Source organism: Epinephelus moara, chromosome 5 (genome assembly GCF_006386435.1).
Source record: "Epinephelus moara isolate mb chromosome 5, YSFRI_EMoa_1.0, whole genome shotgun sequence".
Taxonomy (NCBI): Eukaryota; Metazoa; Chordata; class Actinopteri; order Perciformes; family Serranidae; genus Epinephelus; species Epinephelus moara.
Window position 1 is genome coordinate 32187916 of NC_065510.1, and position 24923 is coordinate 32212838.

A 24923-nucleotide genomic window follows, 5' to 3' on the forward strand; every position below is an offset into this window, starting at 1 on the left:
CAAATGGTTACATTGTTATCACGTCAGCTTGTCTCCCTAAAATGTTGGACTATTATTTCCAAATGTCGACATTTGTAAAAAAAAAAAAAAAAAAAAAAAAAAAAAAAAAAGTACTACTTTAATTTGTAGAACATGGCAATTCAACAAATACACAAAAACACACACAGAAATTCAGATACATTATGGATTGTTCCCATAACTGAGCTCACTTGTTATTCGGCCTACCTTCCCCCTCTCTCTTTGTTTTCAATGATTTCCCTGTGTGTCTAATCGATGAGAGACAGAACAGAGCAGGGCAGGGCTGATTGTCCTTGTTGTACCAAGGAAAAAGGGAGGTGTTAGATGCATCCAAAATCCAATCACAGGACAGTAAATTGTTGGAAAGTTAATGTGCTTTTTTAAGGAGCTCAAGTGTGGTTTGGGTCCCAATTGTTGACAACTCTAGTGTTTGATAGAAAAAGTTGCAGACAGTGAATTTCGCTGTTATGTAAGGACTTTGCAATCGATCACTGTATCAATTTAACCCTAAGCATTAAACAAAAAAAAGAACGAAAGAAAGAAAGAGGCATTGTTCAAAAACCATCATCCAAGTGAACTGCTATTCTTTAATGGGAACTCTAGTGTGAAGAGAAGCTTTTCCCAAAGGCATAGTTCAAAGAGAATGTGCCTCTTTCTAAATTTTAATGATTTCCAATTACTTTGACACAAACCCCAACTTTTTAATCAAAAAACAGCTAGGGGCGGGCTCACTCTCTGAGTTTTTGTGGAGCTAATTAGGTGGTGTACTTTGCCATCCCACACCATGCCCCTCCATCTGGCTGCTTCACAGAAAAACCTGGTTAAATCAACTCTGCTTTGAGACTCCTTCAAAATTCGCGTGGGAAGTGGGCCTAATTCAGATCACATTGTTGTTTCTGCCAGGCACTTGAGGACTGTAACCTCAATCAAGACGTAACTGTGGAGTATACTTCTCTAATGTGAAGGTTCAAGCCACTGTGGATTGTTGAATTGTTAAACCTCTGACTTTAGGCCATTTAAATAGTCAGATAATGGACATGCTATGTGCTCAGAATCACTTATGTTTTTCTCTTCGTTCTTTGTCCTTTTTTTGATGGCAATATTATTTATTTCAAAACCAGACCTATATAAGTAACAGACAGACAATAAATAATACAGAGACCAAAACATTTTCTGTTTATCTACTGAGTTTAGTTTAAACTAGTTTAAGCAATACTTAAACTAGTTTCTGCTCACCTTTCCACCTATGAAAAGCAACATAAATATGCACAACTATGTTGTATTGTCCTGAAGTCCACACAGAAGTTTGATACTTGAGGATGAAAATCCAGAGCTGCAGATTCTAAGCAGAAACTCCGAAATTACGTAATCGTAATGACTGATTGAAATGTTGAGCAAAACAATATGTTGAAATAAACATGATCAGTCTCATAAACATCATATTATTCACAGATACACATTATCAAAAGACAAACACAGGTCACATCCATCATTCCCATCAAGGTAAGTGGCAGTTTGTTTAAGGAATTTTTACAACATTAAGACAACATGCATTTTAAAATATTGCCAGTATAATGAACAGTCAGCCAAACAAGGATTGCGGTTGGAGCACTGCCGAGATCCTGAACTACAAGTTACTTTAAGCTGTTCTAAAAATCACTAGCTAGGAAAGCATGAATCTCCTTACAGTACATCATAAGAATATTTCGACATAGAAAAGGGCAAGAACAGATGTTAGAGTACATCTAAGTTCTTTGAGAAGAGGAAAACGGTATTGTTATATTTATCTAGTGACTGAAAGGTCAGTGGACTCCCAGAAAAAATTGAGTCCATGATGTCTAAAAAAAATACTACTGATGAATGTCAAGGACTGCAACGTTTGCTACTGTTTTTATTCACTTTTTATTGTTTTTTGCATTTTGAACACCATTCTGTTTGTGCACAGATGTCCTGAATAAATTGACTATTTTTTGCACTGATCTCAACCTGTGGACCTTTTTGTGGCTGTCCAGCCCAGTTGCATTAGTGTGTGGGTATCCCCTCTGCCATCCTAAAAAAATATATATACACAGATTTCCGAAACATCAAGCAGTTAAAAATGAAACAAAACAAAACAGAGATGATTTTTAGTCTATTCAAGTGAGGGATGCTATTTTCATAAAAACACCGGTAGCCTTTCTCCATCCAAATTAGTGCATGTATGCAGGTTTATCAAACACGGAAACACTTTCTAGAGATAGGTGATAGACTGCTTTCCCATTGCCAGTAGACCAGAGCCGTGTTCACGGCTCTGCCGAGGACAAGTTTGCCTTTTTGTTTTCACTGGTGTATTATGTAGCACATTATGGATGGGCTGGAAAACAGGTCAGCAAACAGTAAAGCAGCATGGAGGCCAGTGAAAATGTTACAGTGGTGATTTCTTTTTTATATCTCTTTCTTATTCTCGTTCAAACTTGGTGGTAAATTTAAATCGATGGTCAAGCAGCCTACAATTGCATCTCACCGGCAAAGGGGCTACAATTGGCACGTTCACCTGGGTGTTGCATTTTTTTCATTGCCGATGACAGCTAAATACCTTTGACTACTGTCCTGGGTGTGACTACAATTTGTAACCTGTCCCTTTAAGTACAAAAGCCAAATGTTAGCAGTGGTTCTTGGGTTTTTGTGTGGTGGGAAAGGAGCTTAACTAATTTAAAAATATTTTCTAACCCAACATCAACTTAAGTTGTTTGGAAACTTATTCAGAGTTGACTGAACTGTTGGATGTGTGGGTGAGGCAGGAGGGAAAATGGAGGCCACAGGGTGAATCCTTTCCCCAGTCCCTACTTCAAGGACTCATAAAACTTTATAGTCAGTAATTGGGTTAAATTGGACGTACCCCCTAGGACCAAGGGGCCATTAAGTCACATTAGCACTCTTGTTATTTAGGGACCCACTACAGAGAAACATGTAAAACAACTTTTGGTCCCACCTAAGAATCAAAAACTACAGCTGTGCCATCATTATATGGAAGGTTAAGAAGAAGAGGACAATGTAAAGGAAGTTGAAACAAGTGGCTTAAACAAAGGCAGTGTGAGTTTTCTCTAAATGCTTTAATCTAAACATAGAGGTCTCTCTTTTACTTGCTGCGATGGAGAGATGAATGGCAGAAGTGAGGGCAGAGCACTTTATTTTGTTTTAAGCAATAGATCTCTCTCAGCATTCAGGACTCGGAGCCCTGCTGGCTGTCATTCTCTGGTATTCAGTCAGCTGCTGTTCTACACCAGGTTAATGCAATTGACAGCAATTACCTGCCCACAAAGAGAAACCAGCAGCACTCTTGAGAACCAGGATCAAAAACCACTGGATTAGACAATGAGAGGGACAAACCAAACGGACGAAGAACAACTGACTCCCCCAAAGCTACGTTCAGGGGTTGACCTCACCATGGGATCTGGTTTAATTTGGATAGAAACATACTGCAGAAGGACTGACACAAAGACACAAAACGAGAACAAATTCACCTTTGACGCTGTGAGGGTTTTATGTTCCAATGCAAAGCTATCTGAGCACAGGTAGTTAGAAAAAGAGCTACAGAGGTATAAAATATAAACCACAAAAGTGAAAGAAAAACTCTCATTAAGAGTAACACCCTAAGGGAGTAGTTGTTAAGGGGAAGGAGGGTTAAATACATCCCCAGTCTTATAAATTGCTTTGGGTTTCCACTTGGGAAAGGATGGATGGATCCAGCAGTTCTCCCCAGCCGATTATGGGGTCTGATGTAGTGCTGGTCAAACTGGGGTTTAGGGATCATCAATGCTTCAACTGAGAATCCCTAAACCCCAAAGAAAATTAGAAACTCATAAAGTTCACTAATATTTTAAAGTAAAATAAGTCTGCTTTTTTATGACTTACCTTGAGGAAATCCATAAACGTTTGAGAATTTAAGGAAGACGCATTAAACTTTGTGTAGACTAGATATTAAGCAACAATTGTCAGGATAATGATCTGCACCCAAAGTACACATTCACATGCAGAATCGTAATGCACAACTTATGTAACCTAGGGCTGTTATTTGTGTGGTAGCAGCATCTTTTTGTTATTTTAGAATACATCTATATACCCATGGATGAGAATATAAATATGAATAGTTGTGGGGTAAAAAAAAAAATCAAGGGAAACAAGTTTGTTTTTCACAGAAATTGAAAGTTTTTAAAGGGCCAGTGTGTAAAATTGGTTGAAAACAGTGACATCAGTGGTCAAATTCTAGATTGCAGGGCTCACTCACTCACCCCTCCCGTTGGGTAAATGACGGTGGCCTCGTAGGGACAAAAATCCTTGCGCAGACACAAGTTTTTCAGGAGTAGGTCTATCTAGCAACAAGGTAAATGTTTATTTAGAAATCTAAACCATGTTACGATATTGTAATGAATCCCTCACGAGCAGGAGACCAGAGTAGCGTTTGGGAAAAAGGCCAGTTTATTTGAGCACTCCAAAAACTCCAGTAACACTCCAGGGTGTAAAAGACTCCGTCCCAAACTCTGACTCTTCTAGCGTTACACACACAGTTCATACACACATACTCGTTTACATTACCTAGCGGGTACCCCCTCCCCTCTCTGCTCCACCAATCTCCAGCCCACACACTGACTGACAGCGTAGCCTGTAAACAGAGCTCAGCTGTTTATTTAGCCTAGCAATATCTCCGGACTATAGTAGCTGCAATGGACGACTTTGAACGCGATTTTGAAGAGTTTCTTGTAGCGGACACAGATCCAGTGGGATCCTACTGGACACTGGGATCGTCAGGATTTTGCGTATTGAAGTTCAATCTGACTGAACTCTGTAGCAAAGCGAAGGAGGCATGTCAATTTAGGAGACTAATGTGTCTCAGTCTGTTCCACATAGAAATAAATGAGAAGCAAATTTGTATCAGTAACATCCTCCAACATATTCAGCATAAGAACAGCTACTCTGATGTATTACAATAATGATGTAATTCTCCTATGAAACTCTTTTCAGACATAATATGAAACTAAAGTGAATGAAAAAGACTGATACTGCACACTCTGCACTTTGTTTTTAATTATTATCTTTTGTGTGGAGAATGGTGTGTGTGTGTGTGTGTGTGTGTGTGTGTGTGTGTGTGTGTGTGTGTGTGTGTGTGAGAGACACATTTTATATCTAGTTCTGTATCTGAGGAACTTACTGTCCCGAACCCACTTTTTAAACCATTACCCCCAAGAGTTCTACCCTTTCTAAATAAAATCCTTTCCCATGCCCCTGATTCTGATAGGGCTCTGAGCTCCTCTGCAGTCCTCTTTAACTTTCTTGGATGGAAGGATAGATAGGTGCATGGAAATAGAGTGAGGGATGGGGGGGAAGGGGGCACAGAGCACAAATCCTTCTCCGATGCCCTTGCCTGTGTTAGGGCTAACTCTCCCCAGGGAGCCTTCTCATGACCCCAGGACTTGGATAGAGGAGGAGAAGGCACCGAGGGAGGGATAAGAGGATGAAAGAGTGGATAGAAACAGGGAGATATTGACTGTGCAGCAGCTTTTTCTCTCTGCTGTGGAGCCAAGCATCAGATGAAGTTAGAGACCTGAGGTAACCCACTGTCCGTGAGCGTCAGCACGGTGATGCTACTGGGTGAGACTCCTCAAACTTTCCGGGTCAGTTAATTGTTGATTGATTTTTGTGTCTATGTCAAAGCAGTGGTTTTCCTTGTGGTTGTGTTTTGCAGTGGTGCTGCCCCTGTGACGCAGGCGCACACTGAAGTCATCCACTGGATTATGCTTTGCTACGCCTGTTGTTATCAAGGTGATTGCTGCACTATCAACCAAAAGACTCTGCTTGAGTGTGTTTATTCAGCTCCATTCAGTTTCTTTATTTATTTTCATAATATTTATTATCATTCATTTGCCCATTCAGTAACTAAGCAGGCAGTAAAATGATCTAACAGGTCCGTTAAGTCTATATACAAATAAATACACAAACTGATTTGAAAACGTTAAAGGCAAATTTAAACACTGGCTAAAACAAATCCAAACCTGAAATCACCGATCTCTGATCATGCACACAGATAGAGGAACAGATGCATAGATAGACGTACATGCTCACAAAGGCTACAGACACAGACACACACACACACAGACACACACACACACACACACACACGGAAATTATGTGATTGTAAGTGTTGTAATTTTTTAGTATGATCATGTCACATGTATGAGAATGTAGCTTTTTCTGATGTGGTCAGTTTAATGTAATCAAAGTAATGATGATGTGTTATCACTTGCAGGGGTCGCAATAAGTCATGTGCAATATATCTGTAACCTGTGACAGGTTAATACCTTATTTAATGATAAATAAAATAAATATATCAGTGTACATGTACTTTTCGGTGTGAAAAGTTTATAACATATTTCAAGTAAAATGTCATGCAAAACTGATTGAATGAATTTAAAAAAATAAATAAAACAGAACCAGAGGGATTAGGACCTAGATTGAACTAAAACAGGATTTAAATTAAAAGTATGCAGATTACAGCTCCATCAAGGCTGTCTGTCTGCCTGACTGTCAATCTAGCTTTTCCAGCCACTCATCTGTCCCTTTTGCTGTCCTGTGTGTTTTATAGGCTGATTGAAGTTCTTCCCTCTTTTCCTCAATCTCTGTCTACACCTTTGGCAACTTGCTGTCAGTGTATATTGAGCGATTTCAGGGCTCATGTCACTCATTTTGCCACAAATGTTACTTGTATTTTTTAAAACCACCAACACATTCTTCCATTCCACGTCTCGGGTGCATTTCAGTGTGACACTCTTCTCTCGTCTCTGCCCTCTTTCTCTTTCATCTCAAAATGTGGGGACAGAAAGTGATGTCCACCCTGACAATAAGTACAACAGCAACAAGTTTAGCGTTGTCATCCCTATAACAACAGTCCCATCTGAGTAAAATGCTGTGGGCAAATCACAGAATATGGATGAAAAGGGAGCAGTGGAAAGAAGGTGACCAACAGATAATGTGGTTTATCAAAAAAATGTTGTCAGTAAGGACTGTCAATCTATCAGTGCCATGAGTGAGCTGCATCATAAAAAAAGCAAAGGGGGGTTTAAAAGCAAACATGTTGGGAGAGGGAGAGAGAAAACAAAAATATTCCAAAACCCTCGAAACAACAGAAATTAGGGTTTATTTATGAAGTACGACTGTAAATTTTGAAAGCTTGAATTTGGAGCCACACACACACACACACACACACACACACACACACACACACACACACACACACACACACACACACACACACACACACACACTCAATCATGGAACCACTTAAGATAACAGGCAACATGTTTGAAAGTCTGTTTATGGCTTGAATTGTTTTTGAGTTGGTCAAAATGCACCACTTGGGAAAAAATGTTTTTGGTCTTGATTGATGTCACTCAGGGTTCATCTATGGTTTGATTAAGGTCGTGACAACAGCACTGCATGGAAGAAATATAGGCTTCTCATTGATTTCAACTGTATTGGCACTGTGGAACATTTCCAATCTTGCCTCAGAGGAGTAGAAACTACAATGCAGTGTATTTGTGTCTGAAAAGCCCTAAACACTAAACCTCTTCATTTTTATTTTACCCTATCACTTGTATGCTGATGCCAGATGCCCTTTGCCTTGTTTTCTTCATGAAAAGAACCTATCCTTGGACTAAATGCTTACTGACAATGAGTCACAGACATCGCTGATATGTGAAATATCAGGATGTAAAATGATGTAAGAAGCTCCTAGGTGCTCTTTCTGTTAAGAGTTAACAGTTCCTGAGTTAACTGCAGCCCAAGAAATATATACACATACAAGAACAGGCACTTAGTATGAGATCAATGGAGGCAGGGGTCTACCACAGGAGACATGACCCCAGGTGCAGGCTGTGCAAAGATGCTCCTTAGACAGTTTAGCACATAATAGCAGGATGCAAGAAGCAGGCGGGAACAGCGTACATGGAACGCCATAACCAAGTGGCTGGCAAAGTGTACAGGAACATCTGCACTGAGTATGGGCTGGAAGTCCCAAGGTCACAATGGAAGATATCTTCTGGGGTGGTTGAGAATGACAGAGCTGAGATCCTGTGGGACTTCCAGATCCAGACTGACAAAGTGGTGATGGCTACCCAACCAGACATCGTGTTGATTGACAAACAGCAGAAGAAGGCAGTGGTGATAGACGTAGCAATCCTGATTGACAGCAACATCAGGAAGACGGACCACAAGAGGCTGGAAAAATACCACAGGCTGAAAGAAGAGCTAGAAAAGGTGTGGGGAGTAAAGGCAACAGTGGTGCTGGTGGTAATCAGAGCGATCGGAGCTGTGACCCCTGAACTGGTGGCTCCAGCAGATTCCAGGAACAGGTCCAATTAGATTACAAGCACTTGATTGCTTGTTTCTTTTTTAATTGACGAGAAGCAAAACTCTTGATGTATTTTAATGTGTTTTGATGTTTTGTTTACTTGGTCAATCCATGTGAAATTTGGCACAGTGGTAGAGGGTCATGGGAGGATGCGAATGAAGCAATATTACATCAATTGGCCAAAGGGGGGTGCTATAACAACCGATTGAAATTGCAAACTTTGAATGGGCATATCTCATGCCCCGTATGTCGTAGAGACATGAAACTTTGCACAGAGACGCCTCTCCTCATGAGGAACAAATTTGCGACAAGAACCCACAACTTTCGGTGATATAGCTTTTCTGCCATTTTGAATTTTTAGAAAAACACTTCAAATCGATCTCTTCCTAGGAAGTTTGACCGATCTGCATGAAACTCGGTGAACATAATCTAGGGACCAATATCTAAAGTTCCCTCTTGGCAAAAGTTGGAAAACTTACTAAAACTGAGCTTCTATACGGCAGTGAATATTGCGGAGGGCGTGGCTCATCACATAAAGGTGTATAACATCTCACGGGTTTCACCGATCACCACGCAAGTTTGTAGGCATATGACCACACATAATCTGAGGGGACCCCTCCATTATTGACCCGATCAAGCAAAATGGGGGCGCTAGAGAGCTAATTTCTTATCTAGGCCTAACCGCCTTATCAATTTTTACTAAACTTGGTAGACATGTAGAACAGGACGCCTCAAGGTGACTGGAGAAGTTCAACTCTAATTGGCAACTGGGTGGCGCTATAAGAACAGAAAAATGCTTAAAAATGGCAAAAATGCGACCGATCGCTGTGGCTCCCCCTGTGGCCAAATGTTTGGGTTTTTTTTTTTTCAAATTTTTGGTATGACTAAGTCATGGTATGGTATGCTGTACATAATCACGGAAACTGTCAGTGTGTCATTCTGTCTGTCCCACGTTTTTCTACTCACTGACGTGGTCAATCTATGTGAAACTGCACATAGGCATTGAGGATTGGCATAGGTAGAAGGTAACAAAGCTACCAGTGGGTATGGACTAGTATACATCTATTTTCAGAAACATCTGATGGAGCTTATGACCTTCTGTGAAAATGTGTTTCACACTACTACATTTGTATTGCATTTTTCTTTTGCTCAGGATTGGGAATTTTAGTTTGGAAATTCATAAAATAGCACAGGATATGGCATGTCAACATTTAAATCACAAGAGTTCACAACAGATGGGCAGAAACAGGAAATTTACTAAAGTGCAGGTAGTTTCCTGACAACCTCTTCAAACCCCGCCCACCAGCTCCAAGGCCAGGACACTAAACCAGCCTCAGAAGCAGAGGGCAGAGAGAGGGAGGTCACAAAACTAAATATCTACAAAAATTCAACTGTCGAGGATACAATCCTGAAAATATATATCATATATCATATATGCACCTGTGTGCAATTGTTCATAAATTAATGTATTTAAACAACTAACTATGTAATGCCCATTTTCAGCAAATTGATAGTCATGTACCCAAGCCTAACTGAGACTAAAAATGCCAAGTAGTCCTTTGAGATAACCCAGTTTTTCCATTTAAACAGTATGTCCAGAATATATTGTCACCTTTGCATGTGGGAATTTTTCTCATCTACCTAAGCCTGCATTCACACAGTGGTGGTTTTCTGCCTCAGCCACAAGTTGTACTGATAATGAAAAGCACCTTTTGTTATCATAGAGACTCAACTGGAGTCGCTGCTTCTATCAGTAAGATGTACCAGCTTCAACAGCCAATGTGCTCCAGCCAGAGAAACATCCACCACCAACTTTTCTACATCTACTTCCTCCATTTTCCATCTGTTTGGTGTTGTTGTTGTTGTTATTGTCGTCGTTGGCTGCCTGCATTTTGTCAATCCCCGCTTCTTTTTTCATGTTATTTAGTCAGTCACTATCATGAATGCTTCTTTAAGACGTCGAACTGTGCTGCTTTAAAAAGACGCCAGGCACAGCACTTTTTTTCCAAAGCAACTGCTTTCTGTCTGCCTCCCGGCCGCTCCCCGTTCACTTTAAAGTGGAAAAGCAGTTTTGAAGAAAAAAAAAAAAAAAAAAACTTTAAAGTGGAAAAGCAGTTTTGAAGAAAAAAAAAAAAAAAAAAAAGCAGAATAGTGTGAACACGACTTACAGTGGCGATCACACTAGAGGCTTTGAAAAGGAACGGCGTAGTGTTCCTGGAGTGTTCTCTGAAAAGCAGGCTGCTGAGCATTTTGTTTCTGTGCTGCTAGCATAACCCAGTTCCAGCACTGTGTTGTGCATTCATGTCTCTTTAGCTTCAGTCACATCTGCTAACCACGTCAAGACTCCTGAAGCCTTTTAAACAACACTGGTAGAAATCTTCTCTGCATCCCTCTCTGGTCAATGTGACTGGCACATTGCACAACTTCAAGCCTTACCTCTACTTCGGCTCAGTCGCATGGACAAAAACAAATGCTTCAATGTTTGTTTTTGCTGCAGTTTGTGGTGGTGCGAGCGCTCTTATTTTTATAAGATTGCGGCATTGAAGTATACAAGACTGAAGTAGTGTTTGATCCTTTAACTTGTCAAGTGCTTGTTCAACTTGCCATCAGGATTTTGTTTGCCCAAATATATCTTGACGTAAAGTGTCTGATCCAATCTTTCATCTGCTCTTTTCATTCTAATGCATCGGTCATTCTTTCTCCCAGCCTACAATGAAGCCAAATTACTCACAAATGGCTGCACAACACTAAAAAATGTGCACTACAGTATGCAAGATACAGATTGACCTCGACTTTATCTTTCCTGATTGGAATTTCTTGACCTATAAGTTATCTTGTAAAGTGTGTACCATCTATCTTTCTGTCTTTCCCTCTTTTCCTCTCTCCCCTCACTCACTGTTAAACTGTAAGATAGATCATTAGCTTTAAATGGACTTCAATCCGCTCATTACATGTCCCATTTACCTTCACTGCATAACGCTCTACTTTTCATAACGAGACAGAAAAAGAGGGGGAGACGGAGGCAGGAAGAAGGGAACGCACACGTGGGAAGATCTAGACAGAATGAGAGCGACAAAGACAAAAGTGGTGTAAGAGAGTTAGTCAACAAGAGAGTTAGGAAGCAGAGAGATGAGGACAAAGATACCACAAGAAAAAGACAGATAGGAAGATAGAATGTTCCAAACGGAGAGGGAGATTATAATCTTGAGTAAAAGAAAATGCTGTGAATTACAAAAAGAGGAGAGAACCTGTACTTTCTTTTTCGTGTTGATACAATCTCAACTAGTAGCATGAAATATCTATTCATATACACCTCAATTAAAGAAACGTAAAAAATCCTCGTGATAATAACTATGCTTCAGTTCGTTGTTTCTTTCCCTACCATTTAACAGCTAATGACTGACGACAGCGAGGGAGAACTATCTGAAGCATGTAATCGCCTTTTTATCAGTTATTTTTCTGTGGTTTACATTAACCCTGCAGTAGGTGATGTAGTGGAGAAGTCAGCACAATGCGCGTTAGTGTGTGTGAAGATTGCACTTTATGAATGTCACTTGCTGTTCCTGATGTATTCATATGGTTACACTGACAGAGCTGTGTGTGGGGTGGTAAGTGGTTTCACTCTGTGTGTGTGTGTGCTTGGGCACTTTAATGGGCGGGTTGCACTTAAGGTCAATACTTTTATGCTGTGTTTTCAACAGCTGGCATGTGTTTGTTTTATGAATGTGTCACTATAGATGTTTGCCTGTTTGTGTAGATGTCTTTGGTGTGCATGCATTGTTAAGTATGTGTTAATATATGTTTTCTATGTTCATATATTCATGCTTTTAAAAGGGAACACCACTTATAGTTAAGAATTGCAATTTGTTATTTCAATGGCTGAGGAAAGTTCAACCAATATTCATGAACATGAGCTACTCTCTCTCGAAGCCAGAAACCAGAGAAGGAAATCTCAACTGGAGCTGCTTCATTAAATGGGAGGCTGATTTTGTGGACCCGCAGAATGTTTGTTTTCGTTTTTTATACCCAAAAGAGCTTTATTCTATAGGGAATGGTAATGTGTCGTCATTAACAGCGAGTCGGCCATTTTGGAGGGAAAAGGGTAAGAGTGCCATCTGCTGAATCAAAACATAACGCTACTCAGTGAATAAGATTCAAAACACTACATATATATATAGTATACAGTCAGACACAGGGAAACATTATATATTCAATTTTGCTACTGGAAGGTTAATTATGCACAATTAGCCGACATTTTGTTAGCATACAGTTCGCATAACATTAGCTAGCTTATCTTTGTACAGATGATTGTGTAGTTGGGATCTGACTTGTACATCTGAAGGTCCTGTACCCACACGTTTGTAAATTAGGCCTCCCAAGATTTAAAGTTTTTTTTTTAAATACTGACAGATGACAGGTGAAGGTGCTAATGTGAAACACAATATTCAATAGCATTAACTAACTCAGTTTTCTAATATTTTGCTCCTGTGCCTCCATTGAGAGCTTCTTGTTAAATGGGCATATGGCTTTTGCGAGAACTTACACATTTCTGATGAAGAACGATAGATAGATGACAAACAATTGGACCAGCAGCAACTGCAGTTATGGTACTTATCCTTCCAAGATCCCAGACTGCTCTGGGATTTCTATTCCCTATTGTAGTGTTGTCAGTTCTAAAACAGAAAATGTACCCATGCACTGAGAAAAATCCTCTGGGTGTTCTCAATATAACACCATTCCCGTTTTATTGTCTATGGAGCAGCTCCAGGCGGCACAGTGGGCAGTGGTTAGCAATGTCGCCTCATGGCAAGAGGCCCCAGGGTAAGAGAACCCTTCTGTGCTAAGTTTGCATGTTCTCCCCGTGTCAGCATGGGTTTTTCTTCGGGTACTCTATAGCTTCCTCCCACAGTCCAAACACATGCAGGTTAGATCAATTTGTGACTCTAAATTTCCCGTAGGTGTGAATGTGAGTGTGAATGGTTGTCTCTCTCTGTGGGTCAGCCCTGCGATAGTCTGGCAACCTGTCCAGGGTGTACCCTGCCTCTCACCCAATGTCAGCTGGGATAGGCTCCTCCCAGGCTCCAGACTTTATACCCTATGACGCCACAAATTTCAGTTTTAGCACTTAATTTTTGGATTTGGGGGAGAGTTGTTCATGTTTACCAATATTTCTTCAGACCTTTTCAGACCAAAGGAATAACATATATGAATTTTGAAAATGGGCATAGTTCCCCTTTAAATGGTGGCAGTGTTGTGTTTGACGATGCTGCTGATGACAAGGGCACCTCACGTAAAACTGATGCACTAAGTGCTTTTTAACAGCAATATTTTGTTCCGTGTACTGTAACTCCACAGGAGTGTTTACGATGTCAAATTGTGTTAAACCTAAACAATAAAACAGCCTATATGTTTATAACCACACTAACTGGAGTGCTTCCTTCCTTCTTTCCTCACCTTCACCGCAGTTTTCAATGCCTTGCTTATCTGCGCTGACCCGTACATTGACCCAATGTTCTTGCTCCTCCTCTTCTCTGTATCTTTTCCATCCCCACCTAACTCAGTTCCCTTCAACTAATCTAACTCCGTCTAGTTCCCCCACCCCTCGAAATGCCTCCTCCCTCTGTTCTTCTTTGATCCCTCAGCATGTATGAGGTCCTATTTCCTCTACTACCCATTTTGCTTTGCTTTCAACCATTCTTTTGTCTCTGTCTGTCCACCCATCTCAAACCTCTGTGTCAAATAATTTCAATTTCTCTCTGTTTCTGAATCTTGTTTTGTCTGACACATTTTTCTTTTTCTTTTAAATTGTACTGTGAGAGGAGAAAGGGGAATACTGAGGAAAGGAAAATAATGAAGATATTTGATTAGGGATGTCAAGTTTGGTTAATTTCGCTTCAGACAGCCTGACACCCATTAACCAGTATCTAACAGGTTAATTTTTAAGAAAAATAATTACACACACACACACACACACACACACACACACACACACACACACACACACACACACAATGACATGAAATACTAGAGCCTTTTCCTTTTAGTCCAGTGCTCCACTGACTCAGTGAGTCAAAGGCAAAGGCAAAGTGCCATATCCATTTAGAGGTGGTGAAATTTAAATGTTTCATAGTGTAAATAGCTTCCCTTTTATTTTTACCATTGCTACAGTTAACAAAATTTCCCACACTGGACTCAAACCCAGGATTAGGCAAACACATTCCTAGGATCACCAAGCAACCGAGGCACCCCATTTACTTACTTTCTATACTCATCTTGGACTCTTCATTCAGCCAACTACATACAAAATAGGGGCAAAGGGTTTAAGGTAGAGTGTGAATACATGCAAATTAAAAATACTGCACAAAGGGAGGTAGATAGCCTTGGTTCAGGCAACGCTAACTAAGTCAAACAACCACTTGAGTGAGCTAAAATTCAACATTGACTTGAGCAGGCAATTTACTCAGTGCAATAAAGTGAAAAGAATATTAGCTTCAACAGGGACTCTATTAAGGTGCCTGTAAATGTTTGAGAGAGGGATAAGCCATTGATGGTGCGGCTGACAAGCTCGATGCAAGCTGATTAAATGCATGATTGAATAAAGAAATGAAATGCTTAAGAAGAGTATCAAGCAACTGGCATTGTCCTCCAATTCCCCACATTAAAAAATTCATTATGGCTGGCATGTCGTGTGGTGTCATCAGCCTCCCCGAACATCGCCTCGCCAAATTCTCTGCTTCTTTTTAAAGCCAGTCAATGAAAATAACACACAAATCATCCAAGTTTTTTAGTTGCCAACTGATCCTATACTTTGGTTCAATATCTTAAACTTCTCAATTTTTCCACAAAAGACAGGAACTCTGGCTATTTTGCACACCCTGAATGCCGTCATCTTTTTTGCGGTATCCCATTATGTGCTGCTGCTACGACTCAATCTCCCTGCAGGAGCCGGTTCGATATAATCTATTCTTCTGTACACTAACTTCCATCCCCTTCTCCTGAACTCTTTCCCTCTGTCACCCTCATCTGCCCTCTGTCTTCTTTTTCTTCTATCTTTTGATTGTCCTCTTCATCACCCTTACCCTAGCCCTGCTTCCTCTCCCTCTGTCCAGTCAATTATATCTCATCCTCCCCTTTTCACCTTTTCCCATTCTATGCATCTTGGTTTCCAACATCACTTTTTCTACCTCCCTGCCTCCATCTGTGTCTCCTCCTCGGTCTGTGTTTGTGTTTTCCCCTCTGGCCAAAAGCCACTTCGGCTAAATCCTATCTGATAATGCCTGTTTGAAGTTGAGACATTAGTAATGAAGGAATGTCATACATGCCTGAAAGACATACCACACACTTCAGGAAAGAAGATGGGGAGAAGATACACACATTTAGCTGATGCAATCCACCCTGATGCAGTTACAGAGGGAACCAGCAGTCCGACCCGTTTATATTGTAAAAAACTTTAGATCCGACTGAGCTGAGCCTGCATTGCGTAAGCGTTATCGAGGAGCCGCCTGTGGTCACAAGTACTCCATTTACTGCCGTCCTTTTTCCTACCGTATTTGTATAAACAAAAGATAAACTGAAACGTTTCATTAGTTGTCATCTTGACAAGATCTGCCCTCATTAGCTCACATCAGTTCGAAATGAGTCTGATGCAAACTATGTCTTAACACCTAAAAAGCTAATTAACTCTCCTGGTGAGAAGAAACTGAGCGTACACTGTGCACTACATGTGTTCAAGTGCATGTATCAGTGGACGGCTCCACTTGGTGACAGCTTGACCCTTGTTCACCTTAGCCCAGAGGACTTTTGTTCCTCTGTCAGGCCTGTCAGACTGCCACTCACCCAAACACCTCTTTCTGCAGTGAGCTGATTAGAAGTCATGAGCGCACTGTGCCACTGGACTGGCTAGTTAGCTAACTCAGCAGCTTGAATTTTTACATAACATATTTTTTCCCAAAATTGTTATTTGTGGTGTTACTATCTTAGCAATTATTCACAAGAACACACACTTCATAAATATTCTACCACAACTAAAATATTAACAACAACGGGAACTTGTAAAGCAAGGCAATGTGCCAGACTGCTTGTCTTACACACACACACACACACACACACACACACATACATATATCCATGAATATTCACAAAAGAATTTACAGTACTTACTTTAGGTCCTGGAAGGGTTCTGCCCTTACATGTGATGTCTCTACAGAATGGCTGAACACCACGCCTTCATTCCCTGTAGAGAGGGTAAGAGTGGATTAAAGGAAGGAAAAGAAAACACATCCATCCTCTGTGTGAAAGCCTGCACACTATTGCATCACACCTCTGTTCTTGGAATGGAGGCAGACACTTAAAATGCACAGCTCAGTGCTAAGATCTTCTGTGTGTCATGCAAATTCTGTTCGAGTATGACAGTACCTCCAGTATAGCCATATATACATTTACTTAACATGTAGTAACAATACTATGAAGATAGGGAGGATGGGGACCTGGATAGTGTTTCACTTTGGCATTAAAGACAGGGGTTTATGTCCTGTCAAACAATTTAAGTCAGCTTTGACTTGAGGGGAGACACTATAGGTGAATAGGGTAAAACTTTTTACACACAGATATCACCATCAAACTTCTCCAGTTGATTACCTGCATTAGGGCAATTATTTTCTGTGTTATGAGTTTTCTGGAATTAAATTATCTCACTAAATATGCACTTATTTGCATACATTTCAAAAACAGAAATCTGAACATTTTGCTGACATATTAAAAGTCAAGTGTTTTTACAGAGGGAATTTTGGATTTCTCTTTTCATCACTCCATAAATCAGAAAATACTGTCAGCAGCCATAAAACATCCATTTTGCCATGTTTTTAGGAATAAAATGTTAAATAAATCGGTCTATGAATGATATATGAACAAAACCCACTGTGAAAACCTTCAGAATGTAGACAGGGATAAAATTGTAGAGTTTGGTGTATGTCAGCGCTACTGAAATGGAGATTACTAGCTTAGAGTATGAGAAAAAAAAGTCATTTTGAGAAAACGGCCTTTAAAGATATGTACTGTAAAATCCCATACATTATTAGACAAAAGGGAAGACACTGCAGGTGAACAGGGTAAAACTTCTGTCTCATATATATCACCATGATAGCCAGTTACAGGTTTTCTGAAACTGTTTGTTTAAATATACAAATAAGGCATTATCTAATTCAATGTTCACTACTTGCATAAATTTGAGAACAGAAACCTCAACTAAAATAAACACCTAATTGTGTATTTTGGATGTTTTCTTTCAACTATTCTGAAAACAGACATGTTATGGAAGCAAAACAGCCCAAAATCTCACTTGTAGTGTCTCCTCTTGATTTTTAAAATAATTAAACAAAGGCATAATCTTCCCCTAACCTTAACAAAGTGGTTTAAAGTAGTTAACCACACCTTAATTACAATTTTTTGCCGACTCTGTTCAGTATTTTTCTTGGTGGCATAATATTTCCCCCAAAAAATATTCTAGTAATGCAAAACAGTTGCATGAAGTATGGACATAATTGTCCGTAGAAAAGGTTGGCTCTGATATAATGCAGTGTTTAACCCCCCATGTGCAGCAAGCACCTCTGCTTTAGCCCGCAGCCCCTGAACAGATGCTTGGGGGGAGAGCTGGCCGCAGCTCCTGCTGAGACCGTAGAAAGCATGTTGGAAACTCTGCACTGCTACAAATCTTACACCGCACAAGGCTACTTTGCCCATTGGCAAGCCCGCCGATAACAAAAGGCTACTTGAATTGTCGTTTGAAACCAAGGACCACATCTCCATAAAGGTGCAGCTGTACCTCTAAAGGGACCCAAACTTGGAGGGCACTGTTGCTTTTTTTTCAGTTTTCTGAGGTTTATTCCAAGGCCCATTGAACACTGCACAACTGTGTGTCTGTGCAACTGCCAACAGGAGGAAACAAGAAGAAGGAAAATGCTCCCAGTTCTCTAAACAATGGTGGAGATGGCAGTTACAGGTCTCTGTGTTATGTTTGATTGCCACTCTGTACAATGATGTTTCTCATTTTGTCAGCCACGGGCCATATTTGTTCCAGCTTCTAACTGTGTTACTTTTGGTTACACCTCTATATTTACAATGGTGTGCCATACTCTCCTGAGCACTCTGCTGGGTACATGAAATGTTTATGAGCTTGTCACAGCCTTTTTGGGTGGCACCCGTCCTGGTACACAATACCCATGAAGTGCTTTCAAAGCCAGTACATTGGAACCAACACAATTCACACTGGGTTTGTATTTTCAAAAGTGGAAATCAACCGTAAGCCCCCTAGTATCTCACCCCACTGGCTGCCATGGCACTAGCTTACATTGGCTGATTCTTATAAACAACAGGCTTAAATGGAGCCTTCCATATAAGCTATGCAGGCTTTGCTGTACACCTCTCGCCACTGCAGAGGGCAGCAGTGTGTGGAAACACTGTTCATTTTAAATTTAAAATAATAAAATATATCTAAATACTAAGCAATCAGTGGCATAGCATGTCTCCACTGGACCCTGGTGCATGAGCTGAATGGATGTGTTCATATTTGCATTCTGTCCACAGTTCAGTTTCTTATCTCTGACCTCCATCAAACAGCAAATTATGGCAACATTCTTTCAGAGTGCCTCTAATGGACACATCTCCCCAGTTACCCAGGCCTTGTGTTTGTGTAGTTTACCTTGAAAGTTGAATTTGTGTGTTTGTGTAAAAGCATTTTAGCATGTTCCTGGAAAATAACTTGATTTAATGACATATTCAAACATGCAGACAAATAGAGACATGCACACACAAATTCACACCTCTGCTTGATTTTCTCGCTCTCATTTAATTAGAGTAAATGAGTAATGAGAAAAAAACAGATACTGTGGTGCACCAAAGGGCTGTTTCCCTCCCCCACTCCTTAGTTTTTCTTTTCATTTCACATAAATTGCTTTGTCTATTTTCCTCTGCAATTATATACACATCTGGCTTTGCTCAGACCTTTCATCCATCCGTCTCTTATTTACTTCCTGTCTGTCCCTACTGTATCTTGCTCTTCTAACCTTTCTTTTTCAAATCAGCAAAAAATGCTCTGCTCGCTAACCCAAGTCATGTTTGGCTGCATTCATCAAGAGCACTCTGTTTAACAGCTTACAGGGTGTGTACGTACTGTAAGTCGAGTGCGTCCTCAAGTAACCTTGTTACACAAATTAGTCTGAGCCCACTGTTTGCCTCTCTACTATCTCCCCCTTCATGAATCATGAAAAATATTCCTATCAGTCCCTCATGCATGTGGAAAATGAGCGTGGGAGCTCGTAAAAACTGTGACCTCTAGAATGATCTATACATGTATGTGTAATCACTTCCATGCATGTATAGATCTACCATGATACCGTGATTGATACTGCCCTTTTAATTACAGTTCAGGCAGCAACAAGTCATGGTAGTGCCATTAATATGATTACATGTCAGATATCTGGACGCAAAATTAATTTCAGTCTAGCAGAGCGTTCTGGGTTTCAGACAACGAACCTGTCCTGCTCTGTTTGATGGAAATCCTAACCAATTAATCTGTGCTGCACACAATTTTGGGCACATGGGAATTTCCTAATATTAAGGTACCCTGTGGAGTTTTCTTGTAAACAAACAAAAGTTACGATTACATTCAGTGTGACTCACTATAAGGCATTGAGTGTATCCTTAAGGTCTTACAAAAGTGGAATGCATTTTCCTCATAAAACATTTAAATGCTTTAAATCCAGATCAGTTTACATTCATGTTTACTTGGGTCTACTGCATGTCTTGGCGTGGTACTTCCACCTGTGAACCAGGAGAATAGTGTTTAACCACTGGCAGGACTGTAGTTTGATTCCAATCCACGGCCCCTTCCTGCATGTCATATCCCCTCTTTCTTTCACGCTATAGCTAACCTAAAACCTATCCGACCAAATGTCTCCCCTTCTGTTCCTGAGTTACGACATTGAGTAATGGCCAGAAAAGTGTTTTTGCAGAACATCATGTTGTCTCAGAGAAGCTGACCTTTGACTTTTTGGACACAGAATGTCACCACTTCATCATTTTATCCTATTGGACATTTGTGTGAAATTTTGTCATAATTAATGTATTGATTATTGAGTTATGGCCAAAAACATGTTTTGTGAGGTCCCTGTGACCTTTGACCACCAAAATCTAAGTGGATGTTTGAGCCAAATTTGAGAAAATTCCCTCAACATGTTCCTGAGATATCGCATTCACCAGAGTGAAATGGATGAATGGACGGACGACCTATAAACACAATGCCCTCAGTCATGGCTGTCACAGGTGTGGAGACGTGAAAAGCTGTACTCAAAAAACACAATGTTGGTCATTTGTTGCTGTTGTGCTGTTTGTGTGTACCCCTACCTGTGACTCTAAGTTTCTCGGTGCCAATGCTGATCTCCTCTTCATCTGCGGAGAACAGAACTCTCTCTCCATCTGTACTCCTTACCTCAAATCTCTGACACTGAGCTTCTACCATTTCTGAACCTGTGAAAGGGAGACAGAGAAAGAGAGAGAGAGAGAGAGAGAGAGAGAGAGAGAGAGAGAGAGAGAGACAGAGGGGTTAAAATGTATAGCAGAGCAACATTCAAAGCACATAAAACCGGCCATCTGGTAGATGTTTTTATCCAAAGCTCCTTACAGAACCATTAGTGCATGGAAGGTTTATCTTGAACGACCACAGAGGGATTTGAACTCTGAACCCCTGCAAGTGTTGTCTCGCTGTGACACTGGTGCAATATCAGCACAGATACTAGTAACACTAACGCGCTCCATGCTGTTGTGAAATCTAATCACTAGGAACATATTGAAAAATAATATGGTCTGTGGAACAATGTCCCACTTAAGTCTGGATAATCTACAGCACAACAGTACTCGTTAGAACTGCTTCCTACAGAATCAATGGTAAATGACGGTGTGCGATAAGGATTATTTAAAGAAAAGGGGGGACTTTTTTCTGGAAAGGATTTTCTTTTTATTGCTTCATGTGCCACACAATGAATTCCATTTCCTGCAGTTGTGCTGGGGTGGCACCAACATGTCAGAGAGATCATCTAAAAACCTTAGTACACAAGACCATCATCTGCATGGCGAATTACTTCTACTGGAGAGACAAATGTGTTTTGTCACTTGGATGTTGTGATGCCTTTAAGCTACTTTCATGAGATGTTTAGGTAAAATAACTTCACTTCAGCAACTGACACTAGTAAGACACATTTTAACTAATATGAAAATATTACAGATTATTATCCCACAAATTACCTTTATTCTTTGGAGGCTAAATAGTGTATCTGTAAGTATAGTTATACACTATTTAGCCTCCAAAGAGTGTATAACTGTATCTGAAAGTACAGATACACTGTCACAGAAGAGATGAATAGTATAAGATTGGACCTCAAAAGTCAAATGTGACAAATAAAAGTTAACAGTCAGACACAACTGCCTTGTGTTTGGAGTTCGTACAGTCTCTGTAAAACTTAAGAATTATAACTTTCACTTAAATAACATTTCCCTTTATGATTTTGCCTTGAGGAAAAAAAATATCCTTTGAAGAGTAATGCAGGGTGTGACAAAGCAAATTTCTAATATGTTAAAGACAATACTTTGGGCAAATTACACAGTTCCTAACTCATGTGGAAGTTTGCATTCTAAAGGACATTAAGGAACTCATATTTTGGTTGCCAAGTTTCTGTCAAAAGAAATGACCTTTTAATAGTAATACACTCATTTCTATTCTGTGTACACAGTGTGTGTTCTAAGATGTACAGCACAAATGCATTGAAAATTAAGTGGACAGAGAGTTAAAAAGGGAGGATGGATGACTGCATTAAAGCGAAACAAAGGGTGAATTTAAACCCCTTTCTCCGTACAAAATAGTTCTCTTTGGAATAATTACAACCAATTTGTTATGATAAAATCTCCCCTAAAACTTGAGCTGAAATGATTTATTTGATAGTTCAGTTCACAAGGAAAGGTGGTGCTTCGGTAACCTGCAGGAAGCACAGTGTTAGCACCAAAAAATGGAGGGTCTAGATTTTTTTCTCCCCCATTTAAGAATTTGCTTTTATCTCTGCAACATCTTTGATACCAAAAGAAACCAAATCACTGTACAACTCGAAAGCAAGCTGACATGTTTCTGCTTACATGTTAACAAACAAATGCCTTCTGACAGGACACACAGAGCGACACTAGCGTCCAAGCCATGTTTCATGTTGTCATGCCAAGAAACATATGATGAAATACCAACTGGTTCGAATGTTATCAGCACATTAAATGGCCATTATCAGTTGTCATCGAGAGCATAGCTTTATGGCCCTACTCTACCTCCTATATTTCCATCTATTGTTTGGCCCTGACCTCAAATAGTTGTACTAATTTTGACAGGAGCGAAGGAGGAAGTCATATGACGTAGTACAAAGAGCGGCAAAGTCTGTGCAGGGAGGAGGTCAGGTTGGATGGATGGGTCAAACAAACACTGGACTTTCACCATGGAGATCACTGTTCATGTCCTGTGTGAATCCAAAAGTCAACATTAATTTATTTATTTGTACTTACATCAAGTATATAACTTAAGTCACACAACAAGTGTACTTATTTTGATCCAAACCACAATCTTTTTCTAAACCTAACAAATTATTTTTTCCACCTGAACTCAACAAAAGCAAAATGTAACAAAAGTGAAACAACACTGGATATCTGGCCCACTGGCTGGTCCCGTCTGCCTCATCTGAAGCAATAAAATGGTATTAACAACTGATAACGGGCATTTCATGGGCTGATAATATTCAGAATGGGCACAAATACTTAAACATGGGTCTAGACAACTTTCAGTTACACTTTTTCTATGGAAAGTAACTACGCATGTCAAAAAACTCACATCAGCAGAATTTGCACATTAATGTATTTGCTAATATTTTCATTCTTAGCCGAAATACGTGGCCATTGTCTATGGTTATCTAATAGCAAGTCACTTACTATTTGTTGCTGACTGCTGCAACTAAAAAATGAAGCTCAGTGTAAGTTCAATCAGGAAGACTTTCTTTGTACTCATCCATTCACAGTTCTCTCCCTCACACTCCCACTGCTACCTCTAATCAGCTGACCATGGGTGTTCACTCTTCTGGTTACCCAATCAAACTTAGCCATGATCTCTCTCAGGCAATCAGAATGCTACTGCAGAATTCTAAATCTGCTCTCTTTTCTGCTGCTGTCAGCCATCATTCTAGGCAGAACTGTAACACCCTTCACCACCCCCTTCACCTCCAGCCATCACATCTAGAGTCCAGGACAAGCTCAACAAAGGCTCATTCCTCTACTCATCCAGATCACCAGCACTTCTTCATCTTATTCTCATCTCATCTTCACCACCTCTACCACCACTAGCGTCTAGACCCCTGGGGGGGTTCCCTATTCGACTATGGATTCATCACCCTCCTTAAATCATACCATCTCTACGGGGTCTAATCACCAAAGACTTTTCACATTTTTCATTCTTTTGTGCTCATGTTAATAAATATTCTTTTTACTATAGAAAAACAAGTCACTCCTGGTTGAAAAGCCGTAGCTGGTGCCTTGTCAAGAAAATGTTGGCAGTGAGATTTGAAAAAGTTAATGAATCTGCTGATAAATTTGCCAAATCACCAACAGTGGTCACTGTGGCAGTTTTCCTTTCCTTCATTTTGTTCATGAATGTTTCCCTTCATTTTGTGATTTGGACTGTGATGTGCTGCCATGCCAACCCTGCTGAGCCTAAAGAAAAACTCTCTCTTTCCCTCACTCTCTATCCCCCTTTCTTCACTGTCTGGTCTCCCAGGCTATTACAAGTGTCAATTAGAAACCCAGAGTGCCTTGTCAGTAATAATCAAACTTTATTAGCAGCCATCAATCTGGGATTAAGCTCTTTTTCTCATCTCTCTCTCACTGTCTTTATCCTGTCTATCTCTCCCTCCTTAAGCCTCTCACTCCTCCACCGACTGTGTGAAAAAGCAATTGAGATTTGTGTTGTGAAAGGCTCGCCCTAAAGCAAGGTGTGTGTGTATGTGTGTTACAAATGTATGCAAAGACTTAGGAGGAGGAGGGGGGGGGGGGTTTGACAGTTAGAGATGGGGAAAGTGGTGAGAGGGAAATGAAAGAAAGAAAAAATAAGGGGTTTAAGTTTGAGAAGGAGCGATAAAGAGAAAGTGAAGCTGGTTTAAATTGGAGATGTGCTGTGCTAGTTGCTGTCTCAGACATTTAGCTAGTTCTCTTTGGCTGTTCAGCTCTCGTCCTATAATACAGCTCGTAGTGCAGATTTCCAACATGGGTGCAGGTCAGCATATTTCCAAAGATTTGTGGTTTATTCACAGAATTTCCTCCTCTTGTCTTTTTAGTAGGGGTGTATAAACGATCCTGAAACAGCAGGAGATGGGCAGCTTCAACGATAGTGAGAACTTGGAAAAACTTAGTCTCAGGGAAATGGAAGTTCTCATATATGAAATAAAGTTTTATT

General features: G+C 40.2%; 1 protein-coding gene across 1 annotated transcript in view; it reads right to left on the reverse strand.

Moving 5' to 3' along the window:
- Positions 1–24923, reverse strand: part of LOC126390954 (zeta-sarcoglycan) — a 451267-nt gene that overhangs the window by 42581 nt on the left and 383763 nt on the right. The window contains exons 5-6 of the mRNA XM_050045480.1: positions 20801–20923; positions 16562–16634 (exon numbers count right to left, since the gene is read on the reverse strand). Of these exons, the coding sequence (XP_049901437.1) occupies positions 16562–16634; positions 20801–20923 (196 nt within the window). The remainder of the gene's footprint in view (positions 1–16561; positions 16635–20800; positions 20924–24923) is intronic.